We start from the raw sequence: 27644 nt of genomic DNA, 5'->3' as shown, positions 1-27644 counted from the left end.
AAACTTTCAAAATATCCCTTTTAATTAAAATTGAATCCGTTTGTCAGTCCTTATATTGATCCGAGAGCAGAATGAAACATTCCTTAAATATTCAAGCGTGAAGCTGATATATAACAGATCAAAATGGACAATACCCGCTAATAGTGAGTTTAGACTGTAACAAACAATTAATTACATTAATTTAATAAAAACGGAACAAATAGTCTTTATGGGATTATTTACGATAAATTTATAAGCGAAACCCTAAATTAAAATTTTCCTAATATTTTTAGCTCAATCAAATAGAAGAAACTCTCCTTATTCGATAGTTACATGCTGTAAGCCGTTGTTGTTGTCTCTTTGCTTACATCACATATAACACCAATTTCAATATTTCAAAACTCTCTACCCCTGTTTTCTAAAACTTTATTCTTAAATAAGAACCAGAGGCTCGAGCATACGTCACTTCATTCGTACCTTCTCGGCTTAGGCTTCCAACTGAACTGACTTTATGGCCTTACGCCGCTAGGAACGGTAAGAAAATCAGACTCAACCTCAACCCTATCCCTAACGAGAATACAAGAAGAATGAAGAATAAGATATTCCTTGAAATGACAGGAGAGTAAATTCGTAGAAGTTGAAGAGAAAAGTGCGACTGTGACAAGTGGTATCAAAAGTTGATTAACAATCAAATAATGTCCCAACTAACAATTAGTAAACTAATAAAATTTAATTAAACATGAATTAGTTATAATTAAAATTAAAAACAGAATTTAAAATTATAATAAATAAATAAATAAATTAAAATTAAAAACAGAATTTAAAATTATAATAAATAAATAAATAAATAAACCGTGAGCGCAGGTCAAAGGGATCTGTCCACGCGTATTTACCAAATTATTTCTAAATTTATATAAACAAAATTAAATAAATTAATTAATTAATTATAAAAAAAAAGAAAAAAAAAAGTAGCTGGTCAGCACTGACTTCCGATGTTTCTCAGCAGCAACCAACCAAGACCAAATAACAAATAGGACTTGGTCCCCGGTTTTTTATTTTACTATTAATAATTAATTAATTAATTAATTAATTAATAATTATTATAATTTTATTTTATTTATTTATTGGTTTTTTGTTTGCTTATATACCCCTTCCCTGTTCTTTTTATCCCTTTCATTTTTCCTGCTCAAATCATTTTCTCTCCACTGTTCATGGATTCCAGAGCCACAACAACAATTCGGTACTTCTTCTTCGTCTTCTCTCTCTCCTTTTCTTTTGGATTTCGTATAATTTTTTTGTCATTTCTTTCCCTCTTCTTCTTCTTCAATGATTCTATCTCAGTTTTTTTTTTTTTTTTTTTTTTTTTTTTCCTTTTATTTTTAGATTCTAACCATATTTTTTAAGCTAACAGTGCGATTAATTGGTTTCCGATCTGGTTTGATTTCTGAGGAATTTCTGGAATCTCTGATTTCGTCAATTTTGGATTGATTTTTGTTTGTTTTGGTTAGGGTTTCGTGATTGGTGAGTTTTGGGAGAGAGGGAGCGAGAGAGGAACAGAACTGAAGGGCGATTACGTGTTTCATGGGCAATACCTGCCGTGGATCTTTCAAAGGGAATATATTTCAGGGCTATAGCCAGCCCGAGGACAGCTCAACACTCTATTCTAAGCGCAATAACAGCGGTTCTTCAGCCCGATCGAATTCTGATATTTCCCCTACCAGTATAAACACTCACAATTTGATTGCACAAGAGTTTTCCAAAGAGAACAAGACGAAATCCAAGGATAACGATTACAATCAAGCCTTCTTAAGCCCCACCAAGAAAGACTTCACAATGAGGAAAAGCGCTGAGAATCAAGCATATTATGTTTTGGGTCATAAGACTGCAAACATTCGAGATCTCTATACGCTCGGTCGGAAATTAGGACAGGGACAGTTTGGAACTACTTATTTATGCACTGAGATTACCACTGGCATTGAGTATGCTTGTAAGTCTATCTCGAAGAGGAAGTTGATTGCGAAGGAGGATGTCGAGGACGTTCGACGGGAGATTCAGATCATGCACCATTTGGCAGGCCATAAGAATATTGTAACCATCAAGGGTGCTTATGAAGATTCTCTGTATGTTCATATTGTAATGGAGCTTTGTAGCGGCGGGGAGTTGTTCGACAGGATCATCCATAGGGGACATTACAGTGAGAGGAAAGCTGCTGAGTTAACCAGGATTATCGTCGGGGTTGTCGAGACTTGCCATTCGCTTGGAGTTATGCATAGAGATTTGAAGCCAGAGAATTTCTTGTTGGTTAACAAGGATGATGACTTCTCTCTTAAAGCTATTGATTTTGGCCTCTCTGTTTTCTTCAAACCAGGTGAAAAGAAAGTTCTGTGGTTATTCTATTTCCTTTTCGGTTTTATTGATGAATCAAAGGTCCTATTAGATGTATGGTTCGGCAATAGTGCTCCTTAACTGTGTTTATGGCATGTGTAGTAACCATTAATCATCGTTAATCATCTGTGGCATATCAGATAAATCATATGATAATCCCTTCAATGAGTTAGAAAACAACTTCTATTGAAATATTCAGTTTCTTTAAGGAAAAGGATTGAGATTCCAGGAATTATCACATGCATTATGCAGAAAAAGAGAAGTAGGACTGCTGCAATAAATCAAAAGGAGGTAATTCCTGATCTTTTCCTAAAAGATTCTGAATATTTCAAAAGATTGATTGTCTATGTTTCAATTATACAAAACTAGCTCACTTGACTTAGATTTCTTTTTCTCCTATTATCATTTGTTTAATCAATACATCGAATTATTTTTCATTGCTGATATGCACAAAACAACTTCAGGTCAAATCTTCACTGATGTTGTTGGAAGCCCATACTATGTTGCTCCAGAGGTACTTCTTAAGCACTATGGACCGGCAGCGGACGTGTGGACTGCAGGAGTTATCTTGTATATATTGCTGAGTGGTGTGCCACCATTTTGGGCAGGTAATTGTAGTTTTTTCAAACAAAAACACGAATAAGAACCTGAATGAGTTATTGCCTATTAGTTGAGGAACTGGGGTGACAAATTGATTAACCATGAAACCTTTGATATATTTGATATCTCTGGAGGTAGAGCCAAGGGTCGATATCTCTATAAGCTCTAGTGGGATGTGGTCCAATACCATGGTTATAAAAGAGGAAACTAATGAACAAGTTGTTATGTTTGGTTGCTAAGTAGTTATTTTCTTCCTCTTCTCTACGCTCAGAAACTCAACAAGGAATATTTGATGCTGTGCTGAAGGGACATATCGACTTCGACTCAGACCCTTGGCCCCTAATATCTGACAGTGCAAAGGATATTATCAGAAAGATGCTATGTTCTCGACCATCTGATCGTTTGACTGCTCATGAAGTATTATGTATGTATACTTTTCAACATTTCTTTAATCTTTATAAAAGTAAAATTTAAGGATTCCTCAAAAATCAGTCAGTCATTCACAACCACTAGTGAAGGATTCCTTGAAAAGTTAAGGATTAGTACTCCTTTTTAGAAATTGAATGAATTCGGTCTTATACATACGCGAGGAAGGTAATAAAAAAAGTTCACAACCACTAGTGAAGGATTCCTTGAAAAGTTGAGGATTAGTAATCCTTTTTAGAAATTGAATGAATTCGGTCTTATACATACGCGAGGAAGGTAATAAAAAAAGGAAAGAAGATGAGTTCTTCTTTACCAGTGGACTTATAGAATATTCTAAGTTTTATATGAGTCTGATTAAATTATTATACCTTCATAATCTGTACAGGCCATCCTTGGATTTGCGAAAATGGGGTTGCTCCTGATAGGGCTCTAGATCCTGCCGTACTTTCTCGACTCAAACAATTCTCTGCAATGAATAAGTTAAAGAAGATGGCATTACGAGTAAGTATACCAACAAGCTCTTTCACCTAGGTGGGATAGCTGAAATTCAACACCCAATTAAATGTTAGCAAGTTTGCATAGAATACCTACTATTAGAAAAGCTTAATGCAAGCTTTTGCACATTTTTGGCTTAAATGACTGATGTGTAAAATCTGCACGTTTGAACCGTTAGGTGATTGCTGAAAGCCTCTCTGAAGAGGAGATTGCTGGCCTTAGAGAAATGTTTACAGCTATGGACACTGATAACAGTGGCGCAATTACCTTTGATGAACTCAAAGCTGGTTTGAGAAGATATGGTTCGACCTTGAAAGATATTGAAATACGCGACCTTATGGATGCGGTAACTTTTTGCATGTCTTAAGGAACATTTACTTTCCATTGCATGAGTATATTTATATTTTTCACCATCATCTATTACTTTGACATTGTTAACTTTAGCCCCTCCGTTGTGTCTAGCTTAGATGAGCTACATCTCTGATTCTTTGCTACCTTGTGCCATTTGGTTCAAGAAATTTCATGTTCATAGCCGTCGCAACTAGGTTCCTTGATATTCACTAGTCTTGCTCCTATTTCAAGTCAAAGCATTGTGTAGTTCTTAATGTGCAGTAACTTTAGATGCATATGTGGATATGATATAGCTGCGGTAGTGGATGACTTCTGACAATTTTTGGCTGACCCTTGATATATCATCATTATTTTTTTTTTTGGCGTCTCAATCATAAGAACTCCAAAATTAAGTGTGCTATGCTTGGAGTAATTTTATGTTTGGTGACATTCTGAGAATTTTTTTAGGATGCATGTGTGTGAGTGAGGGCTGAAAAAATCCATGATGGGTTGTGGGGATAATCTTTACTCGTAGGAGAGAGAAATAATGTAACCACGTTGCTGGAGAATGTTAGGGTACATAGATGCCAAATTCAGATTCAAAATGTTAGGGCACATAGATGCCAAATTCAGATGCATTTGAATCTTGGGCATGAGCCCTTACAAAAATTAAAGGAGCGATTTTTTGCAACTCCTACCGGAGATTTGTAGATTTTGCTCAACGTTCTACTAATTACTTTGTTCTAGAGACTGAGTAGTAGTGGGATGTAGAATTCTTTGATATAGTGTGATGTCCCACATCAGTTGGAGGGTTGGGGAGGAGAACAAATCACCTTTATAAGGGTGTGGAAAATCTTCCCCTCGCGTTTTAAATCCTTGAGGGGAAGCTCGAAAGGGAAAGCCTAAAAAGGATAATATCTGCTAGCGGTGATCTTATCGTGTCTTTTGCTTAGGTTCCTATCCCAGAATTTGACTTATTTGTGACTTCTCTCATCTTGTTTTTCTTTTATAAAGAAGTTGTGGGAAATCCGTATATTCAACTTGGAATTTGTACTGATATTACTATTCTGTGGTTGTCTTTCTTCCCTGTTTAAGAAGGAAGGTGGCTATGGAAGAAAAGGCTGCTTCAAGTTTCAGAAATGAATTTGTTTCTATGATCAATCAACTTTGATGATTCTCATATGAATCTGTATGGTTTGTATGCTTACTGGTTCTTGAACCCCTGGACTTAAATTTCTTTCAGGCTGATATTGACAATAGTGGGACTATTGACTATGGAGAATTTATTGCTGCAACCATTCATCTCAACAAACTAGAGCGTGAAGAACACCTTGTTGCAGCATTTCGATACTTTGACAAAGATGGAAGTGGTTACATCACAGTTGATGAGCTGCAGCAAGCTTGTGCAGAACATAATATGACCGACGCATACCTCGAGGACGTAATCAGAGAAGTCGACCAAGATAATGTAATCCTCACAACTTTATACCATGATTATACGCCCCCGTATTCTTAGACCAGGACACTTGGAACCTATGTGGGTCATGGGATGGAGAAGAAAAGAAAATTGATCTTGGTTTAGTGATATACTTTTGTTGTGTCATGCAGGATGGAAGGATCGATTATGGTGAGTTTGTTGCCATGATGCAGAAAGGCAATGCAGGAGTTGGAAGACGAACTATGAGAAACAGTTTGAATTTGAGCATGAGAGACGGACCCGGTGCTCTTTAGCCTCCGAACCACACGCTTCAGTAAAGGTACTGATCACCTATCAATATCTACCTATCAGTTTCAGGCTGATGCAAAAATAGTTTTTAAGAAGTTCATAGATTTTGTTCATGTCTATCGGGTATGAGACTTACAAGCACGCTATCAGTACGTATAACGGCTTGGAACTCTGCAGGTTGTACAGCCAGTTGTCGAATTGAGGAATTGATACTTTCCCGACACGAATGAGCTCCTCTTCCTCCTAGCTTCAAGGATCACGGCGAAGGATTTCTGCTTGAGTATTTCCCTAATATATTTCCTTCTCATTGCTGTATAGCCAAATGGTGATGTGGTTAGAAATATGAACTCCCGAGTGTGAATGTGCAAGAGAGATGTTCGAGTTGCTAGGGTTCTTTTGCATAACATTTTCATTTGGGGATTATTTATCTGTTTGTATAGATACTCTATCTTCTTCTACCTCTGCTTCAAATTTCATTACAATATTGTAACTTTTCTCCATTGCTAATTCCATCAAGTTGTCCATTCGTCCAAAACTAATAGGCACACCATAGTTTTATGTTTATGTATGAAACTAAATCTAACAAACTCCCATCTTATTGCAGCTTCTGAGAATGCTGCCTATGTGACACGGATTCGACTTCGTGATTCATTATACTATATGAAAGGAAGTCATAAAATATGCAGATTTGTTTATAGTTCATGAAGCTTTGCCCTTTACTAAAGGAAAACTAACTTAAGGTAACAGTAGGGAATCTTTCCTATAAATGTACTTATAATCAAGTGGAACAGCTCGTCACAAACAAAGTTTCATAGATGATGGATGCCAAAAGATTTTGTTACTAAATGAGTTTTTATATATTGATACCTTATTTCAGAAGTTTTCTCCGAATTCACCTTGAAAGTAGTATAAAGCCTACGTGATGGCTAATGAAGGAATCAGGATCTTCTCATCAGCTTACTTGAACTGCCATCTGTTGATTACCATCTTAAGCAGGGGTCTCATTTGCAATCGTTTGTTTTCCAAATTTTCAACACAAAACGTCGATGACTACAGTTAATCACGAACCAGGAGCAAAAATCCAATCAAACTGACGTTGCAAGTTATTCCAATACAAACTAATTGCATGATGAACAAGAAATAAAGTACCAAAAAAAAAAAACAAGAGAGTTCCAATTATACATACCACTACCAGGAACAGAACTGGAGCTCTGACTTTGAACGTGAGTTCGGATAGAGCAGTTTTAGCGACGACGGAAGAGGCCGCCGGAGTGACGTTTATCCCGATGTTCGAAGACGAACGACGATTGCAATGAAGAAAACGCTGCGGTTGAAGGCAAGAGAAGCAGCGATGGTGTAGAACTCCCGGAGAAGAAACGACGGAGAACGTCAAGGCTCTGTTCTGACAGATAACACTGCTAGGAGAAGCGAACGTCATAGAAATCCTACAAAGAAACTTTCAGTAATAGTTTGTAAATTCAAATGAAACCTGCGAAACTCTCCCGTTTCCTCAGTCGGAGTCTCGCCGGATCCTCGCCGGAGAGGAAGGGAATCGTAGAATTCTGAAAGAGAGAAGAGAGAAACAGCGAAGGAAGTTTATCAGAAGACAAAATGGAGAAGAAAATAGCTTTTTATATGAAGAAAACAAATATGCCGAATTAAACTCAAACGTCACGTGACCTGCGTGTGCTATAAACGACGACGCTTTGAACATCGATAAACACATGCTCTAACGTGTCCACGTGTCAGCCTGTCAGATGACGTTACTCCGGCCTGGCCCAATAAACTATCATTTTGGACCGAAGCCCAATAAGCAACCCTTTTGGACCTGCCTGGCCCAGTAAGCTCCAACTTTCAAGGGGCAAAATGGTAAAACCACATATAAAATTTGCCAAAATTAATAAATTCTAGTGCATTTTTTAATAAAAAAATTATTTATAGAAATTTAGCCCTCTATATATATATATATATATTTTAATTAACCAATTAAATTATTTAAAAACTATTATATTATACGAGATTTTGATAGATCAAAATTACATTAAAATATATTTTAAAAAAATAAATAATTTTTACAAATTTTATTAATTTTTGAGTCACGTTTTTTTTTTTTTTTTTTAGGTGAAATAATATTTAAAAGAATAATAGAAATAAATAAGATATGGTTCCAATATTGTAGGAGAGTTATGTGACCGACAATAGGATGTGACGTGTCTACAAGGGATTGGACAGAGCATGAACTACGAAGGGATCTTAATTATTCATCAATTTCTTGCCATTCTCTAGATCTATGCATTAATTCTCACACCGACACCACCTTTTTTTTCTACAATTATATGATACTTTTTTCGGAAAATAAATAATTTCAATATTATAACATAAATAATTTTTTAGTCAATTATTTGTATCTAACTCTAATTACTAAACTATTTTTTTAACTCTAGTAATTTAGAAGTTTTTACTAAAAAATGTATATAATAATTCATGGAGGTCGGTGATAATTTATAATTAAATCAAATAAATTAAAGTAATTATTAACCTGATAAATACAACCATATTTGGAATTAAAAATTACTTTTATTTATTTTTTAACCACGAGTTTTAGAGTTAGTTCAATCGGTACAATTAGTCATTATTGTCTGCTTTGATCCATTATTGTTAATCTTACAAATTTTAGGGAATCACGACATTTTACCTTTAAATTTTATTTTTAAACGAAAGTTGGGTTGGAACTACATATACTAATTAATAATTGAATTTTTTCTTTATTTGTATTCATTATTATTTTACTAAAAAACGATTATTTTTCAAATTTTAGTACAAATATATTCTCGTGGTATGTTGGTTTATATTCACCGTTTACTTGTTTCGGTGTCATATTATTAAATTTTTTTAGGTATAATTAACCTAAGGAAACAAAAAATAAATCATTTTAATATTCACCCTTCCAAGCTACCCTGTCTACTGAAGATTTTCACACCCTTATCAATAGTGGTTTGTTCTCCTCCCAACCAATGTGGGACATCACAATCCACCCTCATTCGGGCCTAGCGTCTTCGCTGGCACTCTTTCCTTCCTCCAATCGATGTGGGACCGCCCCCAAATCCACTCCCCTCTGGGGCCCAGGGTCCTTACTGGCACACCGCCTTGTGTCTACCCCCTTCCGAGAATAGCGAGAATGCTGGCACATCGTCCGACTCTGATACCATTTGTAATGACCAAGATTTGGGTTGTTACACATTTAATTTGAGAAATAAATTAATAAATAAAACATTAAACACATATTATCTTTGCTTGTAGAATAAGCTTGGCCCTAAAACCTAAAAAAATTAAATTAAATTACTTCCTATGTCTTAATATGTTGTTGAATTATTTATTTTTTAAAAAAAATTCTCAAATTTATTAGATATTCATAAAATTTAATTTTATATTTAATAAAAAAATTGTTTTTGCATATATAAAATTGAAAGGTTAAGTATGATGTTTTTGAGTTTAAAAAAATTATTAAATATAAAATTAAAATTTAGAGGTTAATTTTATAATTTAATAAATAAATAAAAACAAAGAGAGAAAATGTAGTATTGGAATTACAATGGAGAAATACTACGAAATTTGACGTTGATTATACAAACGAAAAACAAAATCTGCAAAAACAAGTAGAATTCTTATGTACTTCAAACTCTTTGATCTCATAATTTGCGATGAAGATCTCTGGAATCTCTCTGTTCTTCTTCACCTCAGGACCGGCGAGCAATCAAATGTGCGTTCTCTGTTTCGATCGATCGAAGAACGGAGAAATGAACACGACGAACAGATTGATTTAGCCAAATCGATTACCGGCAACAATTACAGCGAAAATCAGAGGCCTCCATTGGCGGAATCGGAAGCTTCTTTTTCTATATCCTTGTAGTTTTCCTGAATCTAGCTTGAAACAGAGCATATTATTCAACACAAAAGTCTGAATTCCTTCGAACACATAAAATCGATTACAATGTAAAACACCTAAGATTTCACACCGTCATCGAAATTCTTCGAGTAATTAACCGAATCGTATTTGAAAGTTTGAGGAAGACCGACGCGATCGGAGCGAATCAGTTTGCGGAACTCAGACCTAACCTTATAGAAAAGATGTCTGAAACTACCTCTGCAATTAGATCTAAGAGATTTTGTTTCTTCATCGTTCATTTCCAGATCTCGAGCGAAGGCAGCCTTGCGAGAGAGGATCCAGGACCATCCCCAATCCCACCACTTCCGGAGCGATTTGCCAGTGTGATCGCGCAAAGAAGACACCGATTTAGATCTATGAAACGACCAGGAAGTAACAGGCGAAGAAATCGGCTGGATCTTGAAGGAAATCGAAGAGAGCCTTCGGCGTAGCGTCTGTGTGGAGTCCGGCTGCGAGACAGGGAGCGCGTCGTTGAGAGGCCGCGTAGGAAGAAAGCTCCGCCGTGGAATGGAAGTCATGGTGATGAAACTGAGGCCGCGGCGGCGGCGGCGGCGGCGGAGGGATTGGCGCCGGTGATCGGAAAGAACTAGAGGGAGAGAGAGAGAGGGAGAAGTGAGGCGTGTTTGGCAATGAGAGGAGAGTTTTATTCAGTTTTGGCGGGGGGTTGCAGATGATTATCGTTGGGGTCCGCTCTGATACTGTTTGAAAATTACTGTTACTAACTTCATTTTTTACTGACCGTAAAAGTAAAAAAAAAATAAAAAATAAAAAAATAAAAATAGGAGAGACCTAGTGAGACGGTAAAACTGTAAATTTATGTGTCAATAAAATCATTTATTTTTATTCCTCCTCCTTATTCTTTTCAATATTAACAAAGAGAAAGATATACCTTATTGATATAGATAGTAACCATCATGTAAGTAACAAAGAAAAAGATACACCTAGTTGATATAGATAGTAACCATCACTTCTGGTTGATATAGATGGTAACCATCAGTTCTTTTAAGAATTTCTTAATCATTGTAGTCTCATGATCACTCTCATTCAAATGTAGTATCGGTTCATTCATATATTCATTTTTTACTTTTATTTATGATCCGATTTATTACTTTTCTTTCAAAATATTACCCGTAAAAGTGATCTTGAAATCACTTTTTAATGATTATGGTTGCAAAACTTCTTTAATACATGTTACCCTCTAAAGTAATTGTTGAATTTGATTGTTTACCATTTAACAAAAATTTAATTATTTTCAGCTTAAATATAGTTTGTCACGTTCAAGTTTATGAACTTTTGTAAAATGTCTAAAATGTCTAATAAGTCCCTAAACTTATCATTAAGATCTTAAAGCTATGTGATATGTTTATTAATTTTAAATTTTTATTTCCTTAAATTTTCTAACGTGTCAATTAGTAAAATTTAAAGACTACATATAAACGTAAAAGTTTAAGGGCAAAAAACCTTTCAATGGTAATATTATTATTATTTTGAGTTCAACGATTATAGAGTGGAGATTCGAACATCTGATCTCTTGATCAATAATACATATTTTACGTCTGTTGAACCATACTCATGTTAGAAAATATGTGATATTAGCCCGAGAAATCGACGAAGAGTCACCTCAAGATAATGGATAGAATAACTATAAGCTTCTACATTTTTAAAAAAGAATTGCAAGAAAATTGGTCATAACTTTAGGAAACAGACTATGATTTAATTTTGTTTGTCTAAATGTATTGCAATAAATATTTCTATAGAGCTTTTTTGTTTTTTTTGTTTTATAGTTTAAATATTTCTATAGAATTAATATTTTTGAGAAGCAAAATGACAATATTTATGAGCCAGCCTGATGAACTCCATTATTTTTTCCAGGGGGCCATTGACATTTATTGTATATTTTTCAACAATTATTATAGTATTCATAATCCTTAAAAAAATAATAAATTGATTTTAAAATGTTTTTATGAAAAAGTACTTTTCTCCTTGACATTTAAATATATATATATAAATTAATAATAGAATGAATTACATTTATTAACATTCGTTATATAATTGATGTTTTTTATTAAGATTTTTTAAGAATTAAAAAAAAAAATTGTGAATAGTATAAATTAATACATCATATAAAAACTTGGATTTTATAAGTAAAAACAATCTTATTTTATAAAAATAGATTGATAATAGAACTAAGGACGTTAAGACACATTTAGAGCAAAGACTATAAGGCTAAAGAAGTCTCCTCTTGCCACTTCTCTATCTATCAAACTCGTTCAGACTTGTTTGTCTCGTGAGCTGAATTGGTTCGAGTGGGTATAAACTTTAATTTTGTTCAGGCAAACAACGTGCTCATGTAAAGCACAGACCATATAAAGCTAAGGAAGTCTTATTTGGTCATCTTCAGAGCCATTTGTCTCACGAATAAGATTCTCTATCTATAAGGCTCCTCTAGATCTATTTGTCTCAGAGTGGGTATAAACTTTATTTTTGTTCAGGCAAACAACGTACTCACGTAGAGCAAAGACCATATAAAGCTAATGTAGTCTTCTTTGGTCATCATTAGAGCCATTTGTCTTACGAGTAAGATTCTCTATCTATAAGGCTCCTCTAGATCTATTTGTCTCGTGAGTTGTATTAGTTCGAGTGGGTATAAACTTTATTTTTGTTCAGGCAAACAATGTGCTCACGTAGAGCACAAACCATATAAAGCTAAGGAAGTCTTCTTTTGTCATCTTGAGAGCTATCTACCTCACGAGTACGATTTTCGTACGAGTGAATATAAACTACATGTTAGTGATATAATATCTTCTAAGACCTCACCCACAACACTATAAACCAAAATTTGGAGGATTTAAATGTAAAAAAATCCATGTCAATTCAGACATAGCTCATGGAATAAAGACATGTATTACCTTATTTAAGGTCAACGGTTCCGTTCTCGTAGTGTTCTAAAAGATTAAGGAAAAGAAAAAAGAAAAAAAAAAAACAAAAACTAGTACCTTGCAGCCCTCCAAAAAGATAGGAAGCCAATTGCTTGAGATAGATTTTCATAAAGCTATCAGTTTGCCCTGAAATGGCCTTCCTTAGCTATTTCCAACCTTTCTATGTTATTGAGCCAAAGCCACAGCCTACAACAAGAAACAAGCCTTTGTAAGAAACCAAGGACCAACGTGTGTTAACAAGAATCAATAATTTCCCTCTGTTTAAACAGGGCTACTACCTAAGAACATTGCCAATGAAAATTTGTCTAGCCACTTCGGCTTTGTGTTGGAGGATGAAAGTCCCACATCGGTTAATTTAGGAAATGATGATGAATTTATAAGTGAAGAATACTAACTCCATTGGTATGAGGCCTTTTAGGAAGCCCAAAGCAAAGCCATAAGAGCTTATGCTTAGTCATATCCCCTACCAATAGTTATATACTGTGAACCGTTGTTGTTACTCTCTTGCTTGCATATATAACGTCTCTTTCAAAATCTCTCTCTGCCCTCATTTTCTAAAACTTCTTAAACCGAGGTCAGAGACTCGAGCATACGTCGCTTGGTCGTAGGCGACATAAGAACAAATTGGTTTAGCTCACTTGTCGTTGGAAAGTGAGTGCCGCACAATCGCAAGTCCGCTGCCATCAAGAGTGTGATTGTGAAGTGACAATATCATTCCATTGTGGAGAGTCGTGTTCATCTAACATGGTATCAGAGCCATTCATCTAACACTCTGCACTTTGCAATATGAACAGATCGAAACCGATACAATGTCGCCTAATTTCAATCACATCTTTGCCTCATGGTAAGCTCAGAGACCTGATCAGCAATTTTAAATTCCGTTTCGTAGCCTCATCACCAGTGAACTCAACAGTTTCGGAAGCTTAAACTCTGCAACAGTGAGACAGGAAGAATAAAACAAACAGGTAGTTATGAAGAGCATGGTATTAAATTTGTGGCAACATATCACGTGTCTATAGATTCAATGTAGGTGAATCAACATTACCATCTACTATTTCCATAGATATTATAAAAAAAAAAAACTGAGGCATCGACATTTCTTTCAACATCTATATTTTAAACCTTGATCGGTCCAATAAGGAAGAATTTGGTCAATCAATTAGAATCTCACCTTTATCTTCTTCAGAGTAAGAATAAGCATAAATTTCCTTCTGAAGCAGTTCTGTGTTTTCTGGGGTCATAATGGATGCATGCACGCTTCTGAAAAAGATTGAAAAAGTCCCAATAAATATACATTATGCAGAAGAAATTAACTAGCCTATACAGGTTAACCTTTTGTTCTCTAGCTTCTGATGAATTTACTATTTCTTAAGGTGAGTTATATATATATATATATATATATATAAATATGTATGTATGTATAAATATGTATGTATGTATATCTTACATAGTGTCGCCAAAAATGCCTCGGATGAACATCCTCAAACGCAATACCACTTCTTCATTTTGCCCCAAGATGAACTCAAGTGATTCAATTCTGGTTGCTCCGCTGTTGTTGGGGCTGCCCAGAGATCAACAGCTAATTCAGATCAGCCAAAATCCCTGGAGAATCACAATCCCAGCAGCAGTTGAAGTCTCTTTGTTCCACTGCCAATGTGATCATGCATACAAATAAGTTTCAGATCCTGTTTACTCATGATTATATTCATGTAAAAAATTTAATAATAGGTCACTGACTCATAATCAGGCTGAAAGTAAAGTAAAACATATATACAAAGTGGCATGTCAATAGACTAGTACTTTCCACCAAATACAAGAGCAGAAACCATTAAATCCTCATACCTCTCAGAGAGAGAAGGTATTAACTCTTCACAAACTTGAATAATTACTGAATCGCTTCTCTTCGCTTTAGTATGAGTCTGTTCAACTTCTGACAATGAAAAAAATGAAACCAACAAACTTAGTTACTAGAATAATTTTTCTATCATGAAAAATCGACATATAATAACTCCGGTATACTTTTTGACATTACTAACTAGTAATGCTTGCTGCCAAGCTGAGCTATAAGGCATACATACTCAACCCCACAGTTGTTGAACTAAAAAAAAAAAAAAAAGTTATGCTTATTTGTTTTCGTTTTCTTTGATTTGTCAACCTAATAAGAGCATAAAACCAATTGTCACCTACTAAAGTTCCTTGAAGGCTATTTTTTATACAATAATAAATAATGAAGGGACTCAAACCAGACTTCAAACAAAGGCTGAAAGCATCTATAATTTGAAAAGACATACCAGGAAGGTCTTCTTCAATTGAACAGTGGGTACTAAGATATAAATTAGCGCACCAATCTAAGTCTACGCCTTCACTCTTTGCAAACTCTTCTAGCAAACGGCCAATGAAATTATAAGCAATCATGCTAGTTCCATCACAAGCTTCTTGAATCATGAGGTATTGATTCTTAAACGGGCTTGGTTTACTAGGCTCCATCTGAGGCATTGCACATGACATGTTGAAAGAACTTAAACAGGGGGTTTTTGCAAGATCAATTGTGCTCTTATCCAACAAAATATTTGGTGTGAACTTGGAGGAAGGAGAGTCATCTATATGATGTGAAAATGAGATGGTGTCCTTGTTCCCCACTTGTTGGTTAGAAGATAAGTTATATGTATCTATCTGAACTTTGGATTCCATGAATGAAGAGCAGAAATTAAAAGAAGAATCTAAAGAGCCCTCCCTGGTAAAATGCGTAAGTTCTGAACATTGGAGAGGCCTAACATCAGGACTTTTCATGGACGCCTGACTAGGGGACAAGACATTCCCCACTGATGAATACCCCAGATTGCCTGGCATAGATTCCCCCATACCTTCAACATAAAAAGAATGGGACCCATTGTCGTCTCTAGGCAAGCCACCATCACAACTACCACTGCCATCATCATCAAAATCGTCATCACTTTCTTCTAACTCTTCCATATATGCATCAACAAATTCGTGTTCAAATTCACGGTTAGGTAGTAAATCCCAAACTACTTGTTTCATTTGAGCACTCAGACTAAATACACATTCAACCTCCTCTTCAGTTTCATCTTGCGAGAAAAATGAATGTGACGCACTTCGAGAATCTGCATTTATCATAGCTAAAGCTTTCAAAAGAGACTTTGGCACAGCGTCCATATCACAGCACTCAAAAAGATAGTCTATTAACATCTGCTTAATAGCTGTTCTTAAGCACCTATTGGGCACTTTAGAATCAGGATCCAACAAAGACTTCAACTGTTTGAGCTTCCGAAAGTCACTCTTCTTTCTAACAAACCATATGGCTTTTACTATTTCATTATGCAAGGTTTTTATTTGAGGTGAGAAGGGATAAAACTCAATTATGGATGAATTGTGGTGACCTGATACCAGCTTAAGTGATAATTCAGCCATGGCCATAGCTTTTGCAAGTGATTCTTGTAATTTATCTCCTTCTCGAAGAGATGAAAGCATCTTCTTACTAATTTTTGTAAGAACATTAATAAGACGATCACGTCCCCACCCATGCTTGTGACGTTTCATCTGAGGCATAACTCGAACTCCTGAAAGTTTTTGATGCATTGCTATGAGACCTTGGGTGGGCAGGTCTCCTAATCTATACAGAACCTGTGATGCAGCATCCTGCAAAGATGGCAAACTTGATGTCGAAGTTGCTGCGCATCCTCTTCGGCATCCTCTACGGAAAGTTTTTGGGTCATTGAGAAGCTGAGCCAATCGTTTAACAATTTCCAATTGATGGCAATCTTGACTTTCCCTTCTCAGAACTTTTGGAATAAACTCTTTGATAACCCTTTTCAGCTTGCAGCGAGTTTTTTCCAATCTGACAGAGTCTTCTGTAAATATTACAGCAAGAAGGTAAAGTCCATTGGTGCTCAGATCATTAAGACATGACAAGATGAGTTTTCTAACTTTGCAAGTATCTAACATTTGATCAACTGGAATACCAAGACGACTTGTTTCAACATTTAAAGCTCCAAAAGCTTCTTCAACTCTTGTCTTGACAGTCTCATAGAAAACCTGAAAAACAGAGTTTGAAAAGAACAAAACACAGTGAATAAGGTTTACATTTCCAAAAGATGGACTATTTTGTGCATCATCTTGTAAACTTGGGACTTAACCCTGGAAAAGTACAACAGAATCCAAAGCTACTTGAGGAAAAAAGAATAATGAATTTTTCACTACTGCATTACAATGTGCATAAAGAAAAAGTAACCGAGCGAAGGAAAAGATGGAAAATGTAACTTACATCATCTTCCCTCAGCAATGACTCAGGCAAGTTTCTAATAAAAAAAACAACAAATTATTCATTAGAGTAAGGAATCGATGAACTAAATTTAACATATATGAATTGTCTAATAAATCTTCACTTACTTTTTATTTAAAAAGTCTGAATGATCAAAATGCTTTAGACTAGGTACAGATGTAGGAAGCCCCAGCAGCCATCTGCATACATTCAACATATTCAGCGCCTCCCTAACGGGTCTACATACAATCTCTCCAATGAAGTCACACTGAAAAAAATAAAATTCTAAAACACCACTTTCAACAACAATTTACCAAAAAAAACGGAATCAGGTATCAATGGAGCTGGTTCTTCAGTGATTGAAACAATTTAGGTCTCCAAATTACTCAATCTGGATCAGTGATGTTTGGTTGCCATTCATCCAAACACACCGATCATAGCCATCAAAATGCAATTTATCAATTAAGTACTCTAAACTTGTAGAATCCGTTTCCAGTAAATCGAAAACTGCAGCATCGATATCTAAATTACTAAAAGTAATAATCTATGCCGTCCGGACACTACATTTATACGCAATAAAAAGGAAACAAAATTGGATTTGAACAGCGAAATGCTTGTCAAAACTCCAATATCAATAATTTAAAACTTCTTTATCTAGTTCTTTATTCCTCCATTCGTCATTTAAACAGTATGTGGCGCAAGCAAACAAAATCATAAACCGATCACGTAAAGACAGACCTTCTTTTAGATTTCAAAAGCTCCTCTTGGCGCCGAATCTGTAACAAAAGTTCTTGAGAATCCGTCTTACAAAACTCCATCAAGTATTGCTCTTGGAAAAAAAAGAGTTCAGTTACAGGAGAATGGGGTTAAAATATTCCAAGCCGCAGTCGTGGTTCGAAAATAGCCGCTCGTCGTCGCCTTCAAACTCGCCGCCGATCGCTCGTCACCGGTCGCCGTTCGCCGCAGCCTTTCAAACTCGCCGCTGTAGGTTTCATCCGAGAGGGAGAAATGCGCGCGCGGGAAGGAGAAGGAAGACAAAAAGAAAAATTAGGGCATTCTAGAAGGGTAAAATAGTCTTTTCACTCTTGAAAAAAAAGTCCTACTTGTCCATATTTGAAAAACTCAAGGGTGACGTAATATCTAATGAAATTAAAACCGGGTATTTAGCTTCGGTTCAAGACCGGTTCGGTCTGAGATAAAGACCGAATCAAAGTCTCAATTAAACCGAACTAAACGATTCGGTTCAATGAGTCAGCTGTGTTAAACATTTGGGATATATTATTAATGAATTTTATTAAGTCTTCCAACAATTTTATTACATTAATAAATTTTAGATAATTAATTGTTATGAGATAATTTTTATCAAATAAATTTAACTAATTAACTTTAATTTTTTGTTGTATTTAACAAGCAATCTTAAATAAATTATACAAATTTTTACTTTAAAAGTAATGAATACAATGATCATTATATTTCAAAAATTAAATATAATTAAATTATCTCAATTTTTTCGACATAAAATACATATATAAAACACATATATTTCAATTTATTACCCTTTCTTCTCTTTTACTCCCAACCTTCTTATAAATTATTTAAAAATAATTGGTAAATAAAAATAAATAAATAACAAATAATGAAAAGAAAACTTCAAAATCACACGAGAAAAAAAAAAAAAAAACAGTAAAGAGTTCAGAAAAATAAAGAAAGTGTAAGTGCCCAAGTCCCTTTCCCGACTCCACTCAAAACTTTAAAAGGCTTCTGCTAGGGGAAGGTTTTCACACCCTTAGAGTGTTTTGTTCTTCTCCCCAACCAATGTGGGACATCACAATCCACCTCCCTTGAGGGCCCAGCGTCCTTAGTGGCACGTCACCTCGTATCTACCCCCCTTAGGGGAACAACGAACAGGTTGGCACATCGTCCGGTATCTAGCTCTCCCCAACTGTTTTGTTCTCTTCCCCAACCAATGCGAGATATCAACAATTCACGTTTTGTTCTCCTCCCCAACCAATGTGGGACATCACAATCCACCCCCCTTCGGGGCCCAGCGTCCTTAGTGGCACGTCACCTCGTGTCTACCCCCTTAGGGGAACAACGAAAAGGTTGACACATCGTCCGGTATCTAGCTCTCCTCAATTGTTTTGTTCTCTTCCTCAACCAATGTGGGACATCACAATTCACCTCCCTTCGGGGCCTAGAGTCCTTACTGGCATACTGCCTCGTGTCTACCCCCTTCGGGGAACAACCAGAAAGCCGGCACATCGTCTGCCGGTATCTAGCTCTAATACCATTTGTAATAGCCCAAACCCACCGCTAGACGTCCTATTTGGACTTTTCTTTTCGAGCTTCTCCTCAAGGCTTTAAAACGAAGTTTCAACACCCTTATAAAAAAATGTTTTATTCTCATCCCAACCAATACGACATCACAGAAAGAGAGGAAGAATAAAAAAAAAAATTAAAAAATTAAAATTTTGAAAGAGTTAGAAGGTACTTTTATTGTATTTTTTAAACAAAATATGAACGGCATCCAAGTCGTGTAAAGTTAATACCGTACTAACCTTAAAAAAAATAAAAATAAAAGTAAAAACTTCCTCAATTTCTTCATATATATATATATATATATAGCAAACGAACCATTCTAGAAGATTTTTCAGCAAATTTTGCTTAAATTTACCAAAAAAGGAAAAAAAAAAGAGAATTAATTAACATAACTTTGTGAGAAAGGCTGCAAAAGAACTAATCTTAAAGACACAGTATTGACAAAAAATGAAATGATATAAACTACTTCACTTTAAAGAAACCCCACGGAATCTACCAAACAAACGTTATATAAGGGAGAATCCCATCCCCTTTCAACTCATTCACCAACTTCTTCCCCTTCCTTTCCTTCAACAGTTTCTCCAAACATGCCTCTCTCTACCATCTCCAAATTAGCCCTTGCCCTCTCTGCAACTTTGTTCATCGGCTACGCTATCGCTCACGACTTCTCGATCGTGGGATATTCCCCCGAGCATTTAGCCTCCATGGATAAAACCATCGAGCTTTTCGAGTCGTGGATGTCGAGGCATAGTAAAACTTATAGGAGCATTGAAGAGAAGCTCCATAGGTTTGAGATATTCCTTGACAATTTGAAGCACATTGATGAGACAAACAAGAAGGTTTCTAGCTATTGGCTTGGGTTGAATGAATTTGCAGACCTGAGTCATGAAGAGTTTAAGAGTAAATATTTGGGATTGAAAGTCGAGTTTCCGAGGAAAAGATCAGCTCGTGGCTTTAGTTACTGGGACGTCGAGGACGTGCCGGAGTCGGTCGATTGGAGACTCAAAGGAGCTGTTACTCCAGTCAAGAACCAAGGCTCCTGTGGTCTCTTTCTTTCTCTTATCTATTTATCTACTTAGTTGTGGATATATGGTATAAGATCATGATTTTCCTATATGATGCTTCAACAAAACTATGATTGTAATGCAGGGAGTTGTTGGGCGTTTTCAACTGTGGCAGCAGTGGAAGGGATAAACCAAATTGTTACTGGAAATCTAACCTCGTTGTCCGAACAAGAATTGATCGACTGCGATCGAAGCTTCAACAATGGATGCTATGGCGGTCTGATGGATTACGCCTTCCAATACATAATGTCGAACTCTGGACTTCGAAAGGAGGATGACTACCCATATCTGATGGAGGAAGGAAAATGTATCAGAGAAAAGGTAAATAGACTCAATGTTAGAAATCACGAACCTCCACAATAGTATAATATTGTCCACTTTGAGCATAAACTCTTGTGAAAGACCTCGTATCAATGGAGTATTCCTTATTTATAAATCCATGATCATCCCCTTATTTAGCCGAGGTGGGACTCCCCACCAACAATCCTCCCCTCGAACAAAATATACCATAGAGTCTCCCCTGCAGCCTTTGGAGCCCTCGAATAGTCTCCCCTTAATTGAGGCTCGACTCCTTTCTCTGGAGATCTCGAACAAAGTGCATCCTTTGTTCGACACTTGAGTCACTTTTTTACTACACCTTCGAAGCTCACAACTTTTTTTGTTTGACATTTGAGGATTTTATTGACATGGCTAACTTAAGGGCATGACTTTGATACCATGTTAGAAATCACGAACCTCCACAAGGGTATGATATTGTCCACTTTGAGCATAAGCTCTCGTGGCTTTGTTTTTGGTTTACCCAAAAGGTCTTGTACCAATGGAGATGTATTCCGTATTTATAAACTCATGATCATCCCCTTAATGAGTCGATAGGGGACTCCCCACCAACCACCCTCACACTTAATGCCAGAACACAACTAAGATAAAGCTTGCACTTCCTATTATTTACTAAAACAAGTTACTATAATCTCTAGGAACAATTTGATGTCGTAACGATCAGCGGTTACGAAGACGTGCCAGCAAACGACGAACAGAGCCTCCTAAAAGCATTGAGTAACCAACCTGTCAGCGTAGCCATTGAGGCTTCTGGCAGAAATTTCCAATTCTACAAAGGGGTAAGATAGATTGTAAAGCATAGCATCATACTTTCCCTTACAAACAAATCAAAATGGATGGTTTCACTTGAATCTAACTATGAAATCATTGGTTTGTCTATGAACTTCACAGGGAATATTCACAGGTCGATGCGGAACTGAGATGGATCACGGTGTGACAGCGGTCGGGTATGGTTCATCAGAGGGAACAGACTATATTATTGTGAAGAACTCATGGGGACCAAAATGGGGAGAAAATGGATACATTAGGATGAAGAGAAATACCGGAAAACCTGAAGGACTATGTGGAATCAACCAAATGGCTTCGTATCCAACCAAAGAGAATTAATCCATTGAAGCTCTCTCTATGATGTTTAAACATTTCGATCCTCTTTTTTCCCCTCCATGTTCCTTTCAAATTGATATTGAATTTCTGTAACTTTTCTATTACCTTTGATCAATAAAACGACCAAATTAGTAATGATTCAACATGAAATAAGTTGATACTCATTTTCCCGGCTCTCGTGGCTTTGCTTTTGGTTTCCCCAAAAGGCCTCATACCAACGGAGATAGATAGTGTTCTTACTTATAAACTCATGATCTTCCTCTTAATTAGCCAACGTGGGACTACTCCTCTCAATAATTCTCAACAATCTTTCCCTCGAATAAACCACACCATAGAGCCTCCCCTTGAGGCCTCCTTCTCTAGAGCTCTCGAACAATCTTCCCTTAATCGAGGCTCAACTCCTCTAGAGCTCTCGAACAACCTTCCCTTAATCGAGGCTCAACTCCTCTAGAGCCCTCAAACAAAGTACATCATTTGTTCGACACTTGAGTCACATTTGACTACATCTTTGAGGCTCACAACTTCTTTATTCAACATTTGGGGATTCTATTGATATGGCTAAATTAAGGGCATGACTCTAATACCATGTTAGGAATCATAGACCTCTACTATGGTATGATGTTGTCCATTTTAAGCATAAACTCTCATAGCTTTGCTTTTGGTTTCCTCAATTCCTTACTTATAAACTCAGGATCTTCCAGCCAATATGGGACTACTCCTCTCAATAATCCCCCCGAGGAAGTACTACCAAATTTCAAAAGAAATCAAGCCATAAAAGTTTATCTGAAGTTAATGCTATTTAATCACACAAAAAACAGTAAGTTGTCATTTGCACAAGTTAACAATAAGAACGGATGATGAATTCTATCCTATAAACGATCGATTGTATAATTTTCTTCGAAAGAAAACCATTCTGACAATCGCATCCTAAAAGCTCTCTATCAGCTACACATTCAATAAAACAAGATCAACCGATTAAATAGCAGATAAAACTCTAACAATCAGACCACATCCACATCGCTAACTAGAACATACAGATCATTGCCGACTTCCCCTTCCCCGCAGCAGCAGAATGCCGAATCAAACAAAAAAAGAAAACGAAATTGGAGAAAGAGAGAAATCATATGTACTTGAGGGAAGGGATGGAGTTGTAGAAGACGCCGATCCATTAGAGCGCAATGGGAGTGGGCTTGAGAGGATTATCGGAAGCGAATCGGTAGGGGATGGTGCAGGCTCTATAATTTGAATCAACCAGTGTGAGCAGCAGCGGAAATGGCACCAGCGACTGAATCAATCATGCAGAGCAACTGAAGTAGAGGGAAGTGGAGGATCGCGCGAGGGAAGGAGCGGGAAAGAGTCGGAAACGACATGTCGTTTTATTTTTTATTTTTCTAATATTTTGGCTAAATATACTTGGTCGATTTAGAAAACGTTAAATTATTTATTTTAAAAAATATTATTTCAAAATTATTATTATTCTTTCACAATTATTCTCATGTATTAAACCGGTTACTTTTTGTTCAACATTCTAACAAATTTCTACTTCGCTACCAAATATTTATAAGTCAAAGATAAATTGAATTTTTTATATATTTATAAGTCAAAGATAAATTGAATTTTTTTATATATTTATAAGTCAAAGATAAATTGAATTTTTTAAATTGAATTTTTTAAAAAATACGAATATTTTTAAATAATAGGGTAAAGTTTGAAGTATTTTTAAATTTTTTAAATTGAATTTTTTAAAAAATACGAATATTTTTAAATAATAGGGTAAAGTTTAAAGTATTTTTTTAAAAAAATATTCACTTATATGACAGTGAAATTATGTGAGTCGTAATTGATGTTGAATGATAGATGGGAGGTGCCAACAAGAGAGGGTGTGATCAAGACAATGCTTGCTAAATTTCCTCAACGAGGGGAAGAATGAAGAAAAGAATAACGAATGAGTTGAACTCACATCGTCCAAGTACAAAATAATTGATAACATAGTCTATTCGTTAGTTATACTTTTATATTTTTGCTAGTCAACCCCCTCTCATTTGGGTTCAAGAACGTTAGTAAAACCTGTGATCATACTCTCTGAACTTTTGGATAGTTCGTGTTTTATGCATTTTTCTCACAAAAATATGGAAAACCTCTGGTCAAGACTCTCCGATCTTTGGGTAGTTCGTGTTTTATGCATTTTTCTCACAAAAATATGAAAAACCTGTGGTCATACTCTCCCATCTTTGAGTAGTTCGTGTTTTATGCATTTTTCTCACAAAAATATGGAAAACCCGTGGTCAAGACTCTCCGATCTTTGGGTAGTTCGTGTTTTATGCATTTTTCTCACAAAGAAAGGGAAACCTTGTGGTCAAGACTCTCCAATCTTTAGGTAGTTCATGTTTTATGCATTTTTCTCACAAAAATATGGAAACCCTATGGTCATACTCTCCGATCTTTGGGTAGTTCGTGTTTTATGCATTTTTCTCACAAAAAGACACAAAAAAGACGAGGGAGGGAGGGGATTGATTCATTCATTAAATAAATGAAATGGAATGATCAAATATAGAAACTGTTAGCATCATGATATTGTAATAAACAATAATTATCTACCTGTACATCTTCTCAGAACCCTTTCAACACTAATGATTTTGCTTTGAAAAAAATTATAAGAAGCTTAAGAGGAGGAAGAAGAGGCCACAAACAAGACATTACCTTACTTTTTTTTTTCTTTATCATGTTCTTCATGTCAGCCTCATTTTTTTGCCTTTGAAAACCTGAGACATCGGTATTTTTCACCACTTACAGTGATTTCAAGAGCTCCGTCTTGGTTATCTTGATTTGATGCAGTTCCCATTAGCACACTTTTCTCTTTTTCCAGATTCTCCTTCTCCATCTTCAACCTTGCTTCTTGTCGTGCAATCTCCGCCTAAAATTGAAGCGTGATGAGAAGAATAATATGTACCTTAACCGATTGAGTCATATTCTGGAAGCATGAATGGTTAATTGGTTGATGCATGAAAAGGGGATGAAAAGAATTACAGAACATAATAATAAAAGAAAAACTCAACCTTTTCCACTCATTATTGGAGGGAAGATTCAAATCTCTGGCCTCTCAATCAATAAGATATACCTTAACCGATAGAGTCATATTCGGTTCATCTTTCATAAAATTATTGCTAATCGATACAATCAACATATCTAAGTTCAACACCTAACCTTATTCGCTAAGCTGAATTTACTATGATGTGCTGCACCATTAAAACTAATATGATAGACCTGATAGACCGCCTATTAAATATGTATACAAGAGGAGGCACTTAAGGAGGAGAGAGAGTGGGAAATCATTTAGGTGATTGTTGGCTAGATGTAACAGCCCAAGCTCACCACTAGCAGATATTATCCTCTTAAGATTTTTCCTTTCGGGTTTCCCCTCAAGGTACGTGTCTGCTAGGGAGAGGTTTCCACACCCCTATAAAGAATGCTTTGTTCTCCTAATCTGCTTGCGGTAGACTTGGGCCGTTACAAATGGTATCAAAGCAAGACACTAGGCAATGTGCTAGCAAGGATGCTGAGCCCCAAAGGGAGTGGACATGAGGCGGTGTGCTAGCAAGGACGTTGGGCCCCGGAGGGGAGTGGATTGGGGGGTCAACATCAATTAGAGAAGGGAACAAGTGTTAGTGAGGACGCTGGGCCTCAAAGGGGGTTGGATTGTGAGATCCCACATCGGTTGGGGAGAAGAACGAAACATTTTTTTATGGGGGTGTGGAAACCTCTCCCTAGTAGACGCGTTTTAAAGACCTTGAGAGGAAGTCCGAAAGGGAAAGCCCAAGGAGGTTTAAAGACCTTGAGAGGAAGTCCGAAAGGGAAAGCCCAAGGAGGTTTTAAAGACCTTGAGAGGAAGTCCGAAAGGGAAAGCCCAAGGAGGTTTTAAAGACCTTGAGAGGAAGTCCGAAAGGAAAAGCCCAAGGAGAACAATATTTGCTAGGGTGGGCTTGGGCCGTTACACTAGGAGCGGGCCTTGGGAATGTTTTTGAGATGGGTCTGTATATGGTCTGTTAGCAAGGGTTGGTTGGGCATCTTTTTGGCTTGACAATTGTGAAAGACTGTATAGGTAAACTAATTCTAATCTAATACTTCCCTTGGCACTATAGCCTTATTGGTAAACTAATTCTAATCTACGAAAACCAAACCTGCGAAACTATAGCTTGTTCCTTCACACAAATTTGGCTCCATGTTCCCAACTCTTTAAAATCATATGCCAAACATCCCATGGAAACTTATCATCCGGAATTCCTGATCTTTACTGCCAAGATTTGGAGGAAAATATGGAAACAAGCGACAAAAGAAATGGGCATCCTGTAATTCGTGCAGTAATGGCTGGTAAAGTCCAGAAAACAAACATTTGACAATCTAAAAGGTAAGATCCACACAGCAGGGGAAGAATAAAGAAGGTGCAATCTTGAATTTAAAGAGATAGCAGAAAGGCATCCTACTAGACATAAGCTCTCGCCATCTTAATTTTGAACTAGAAATCTAACAAACCTACCACAAAAAGATCAGTTTATAACATAATTGTGAAAGCACCACCAAGAATTCTGCCGTAATAACTAAGTTGTGATTTGAATGCTTAAAAAATCCAACTATGGAGTGATGAGATTGGGAGCAAAAGTCTTCATTTCAACAACTCGGAATGAAAGAATTCACGTTACATCGAGCATGTATAAGAGAATTGACAAGGACTGAAAAGTCTTCTTGACTAAATTAATCGTGAGAACATCGGAATATAAAAATGAGCATACATCCATGGAAACTCATCAGAATCATCGATTAGCTATCCTAAACAAACAAACTAATTCAACGAGAAAGAGAGAAAATTCAACCGAGTACCTCGCGACGGGAGAGTTCAGCCTTCCAAGCAGCTTCGCGCTCAGCAACCTCACGTTCGCGCTCTTCAATGTAACTCTGCATCTCTCTCTCCTTCATGATACGATCTTGAATATCCGCATCCAAGGCTTCCTTAAGCTCCTCCATGAATTTATCCACCACCGCCTTTATCCTCAGAGACATCGCCAATTCCGCCCAATTACACCTCGAAACCGTAAAATTCTCCCTCCAACAACAACCTCCCAGAGAATTTCAGTCAACTTCCGCAACAGTCTTCCACGAAGCTTCTGGTTAGGTTTCGAGAAGTGAAGAAAGCTATGGCGGAAGATGAAGAAACGGAGGTTCTCTTACGGAGAAGAACGAGAGAAAGGAGAAAGTGTGCGCCCAAAAACCAAAACGAACGAATTTTAGTGGACCTTAGTTTTTATTGGGCCCGGTTTGTTAACGGCCACTCTTTTTTCCTCTAGCCTGGCCCACAAGTAATCGAAACGGTGCGTTTTGACAAGATAATCTTACCGCTCCCTAATTTAGTTCATAAAATTAAAATTTTTAAAATTTGTAAAAATAATTGTATGACAGAGAATATTTTCATGGAATAAGCTTAAACTTTAATTTTAATTTATAGATTTTTTTTTTTAACGCCTCGTGCATTAGATATTTAATATTTTTAATAAAATTTATTAGAGGTCACCTTGTTGAGGATTATTGGGAGTGAGTCCCACATTAATTAATTTAGTGGAAGATTAGGGTTTGAATATTATCTATTGGTAAAATGCTTTTTGGGAAGCCCAAAGCAAAGATATGAAAGTTTATGCTCAAAGTCGTGATTCCTGACACACCTGCC

The 27644-nt window shown here is 36.3% G+C and overlaps 5 protein-coding genes and 1 long non-coding RNA gene across 10 annotated transcripts; 2 read left to right on the top strand and 4 right to left on the bottom strand.

Annotated features, from left to right (window-relative positions):
• Nucleotides 1-1093: 1093 nt before the first annotated feature.
• LOC111792428 (calcium-dependent protein kinase 26) lies at nucleotides 1094-6441 on the top strand. Of its 2 annotated transcripts, XM_023673887.2 has the most exons (9): nucleotides 1095-1219; nucleotides 1488-2347; nucleotides 2829-2972; nucleotides 3236-3388; nucleotides 3776-3891; nucleotides 4064-4231; nucleotides 5459-5683; nucleotides 5824-5972; nucleotides 6119-6441. In XM_023673887.2, exons 2-8 carry the CDS (start codon nucleotides 1561-1563, stop codon nucleotides 5944-5946), a joined length of 1716 nt encoding a protein of 571 aa, XP_023529655.1. In that variant the 5' UTR covers nucleotides 1095-1219; nucleotides 1488-1560; the 3' UTR covers nucleotides 5947-5972; nucleotides 6119-6441. The 2 variants fall into 2 exon arrangements, with proteins under 2 accessions (XP_086979260.1, XP_023529655.1); XM_087123134.1 differs by lacking the exons at nucleotides 5459-5683; nucleotides 5824-5972; nucleotides 6119-6441 and adding an exon at nucleotides 5311-5449 and having other exon boundaries at nucleotides 1094-1219.
• Nucleotides 6442-6696: 255 nt separating this feature from the next.
• LOC111792535 (uncharacterized) lies at nucleotides 6697-7540 on the bottom strand. Its single transcript, XR_015420616.1, has 3 exons — nucleotides 7431-7540; nucleotides 7128-7356; nucleotides 6697-6991 (listed from the first exon to the last, which is right to left on the bottom strand). It is a non-coding gene; the product is annotated as an uncharacterized LOC111792535 (long non-coding RNA).
• A 1968-nt stretch (nucleotides 7541-9508) lies between these two features.
• On the bottom strand, nucleotides 9509-10519 carry LOC147792763 (uncharacterized). The gene has a single exon (XM_087123127.1). The coding sequence runs from the start codon at nucleotides 10403-10405 to the stop codon at nucleotides 9944-9946; it is 462 nt and encodes a 153-aa protein (XP_086979253.1). The 5' UTR covers nucleotides 10406-10519; the 3' UTR covers nucleotides 9509-9943.
• A 2196-nt stretch (nucleotides 10520-12715) lies between these two features.
• On the bottom strand, nucleotides 12716-23242 carry LOC111792415 (uncharacterized). 4 transcript variants are annotated; one of them, XM_023673859.2, is made up of 10 exons: nucleotides 23059-23242; nucleotides 17844-18087; nucleotides 17234-17305; nucleotides 17109-17142; nucleotides 15118-16879; nucleotides 14669-14756; nucleotides 14274-14473; nucleotides 13998-14086; nucleotides 13105-13756; nucleotides 12716-13012 (listed from the first exon to the last, which is right to left on the bottom strand). In XM_023673859.2, the coding sequence occupies exons 2-7, from the start codon at nucleotides 17921-17923 to the stop codon at nucleotides 14437-14439; spliced, it is 2073 nt and encodes a 690-aa protein (XP_023529627.2). In that variant the 5' UTR covers nucleotides 17924-18087; nucleotides 23059-23242; the 3' UTR covers nucleotides 12716-13012; nucleotides 13105-13756; nucleotides 13998-14086; nucleotides 14274-14436. The 4 variants fall into 4 exon arrangements, with proteins under 4 accessions (XP_023529627.2, XP_023529629.2, XP_086979343.1 ...); XM_023673861.2 differs by lacking the exon at nucleotides 23059-23242 and having other exon boundaries at nucleotides 14669-14753; nucleotides 17844-18142; XM_087123217.1 differs by lacking the exon at nucleotides 23059-23242 and having other exon boundaries at nucleotides 17234-17373; nucleotides 17844-18141.
• LOC111792476 (cysteine protease XCP1) lies at nucleotides 19951-22063 on the top strand. The gene is made up of 4 exons (XM_023673980.2): nucleotides 19951-20468; nucleotides 20574-20809; nucleotides 21463-21603; nucleotides 21716-22063. The coding sequence occupies exons 1-4, from the start codon at nucleotides 20012-20014 to the stop codon at nucleotides 21929-21931; spliced, it is 1050 nt and encodes a 349-aa protein (XP_023529748.2). The 5' UTR covers nucleotides 19951-20011; the 3' UTR covers nucleotides 21932-22063.
• Nucleotides 23243-24477: 1235 nt separating the features above from the next.
• On the bottom strand, nucleotides 24478-27205 carry LOC111792534 (uncharacterized). Its single transcript, XM_023674051.2, has 2 exons — nucleotides 26804-27205; nucleotides 24478-24842 (listed from the first exon to the last, which is right to left on the bottom strand). The coding sequence occupies exons 1-2, from the start codon at nucleotides 26981-26983 to the stop codon at nucleotides 24669-24671; spliced, it is 354 nt and encodes a 117-aa protein (XP_023529819.1). The 5' UTR covers nucleotides 26984-27205; the 3' UTR covers nucleotides 24478-24668.
• Between the last annotated feature and the right edge of the window lie 439 nt (nucleotides 27206-27644).

Source organism: Cucurbita pepo, chromosome 4, assembly GCF_057944985.1.
Source record: "Cucurbita pepo subsp. pepo isolate OVF chromosome 4, ASM5794498v1, whole genome shotgun sequence".
In the NCBI taxonomy this organism is placed as follows: Eukaryota; Viridiplantae; Streptophyta; class Magnoliopsida; order Cucurbitales; family Cucurbitaceae; genus Cucurbita; species Cucurbita pepo.
Note: the sequence above shows the minus strand (reverse complement) of the source record. Positions and strands in the feature narration are given on the sequence as shown.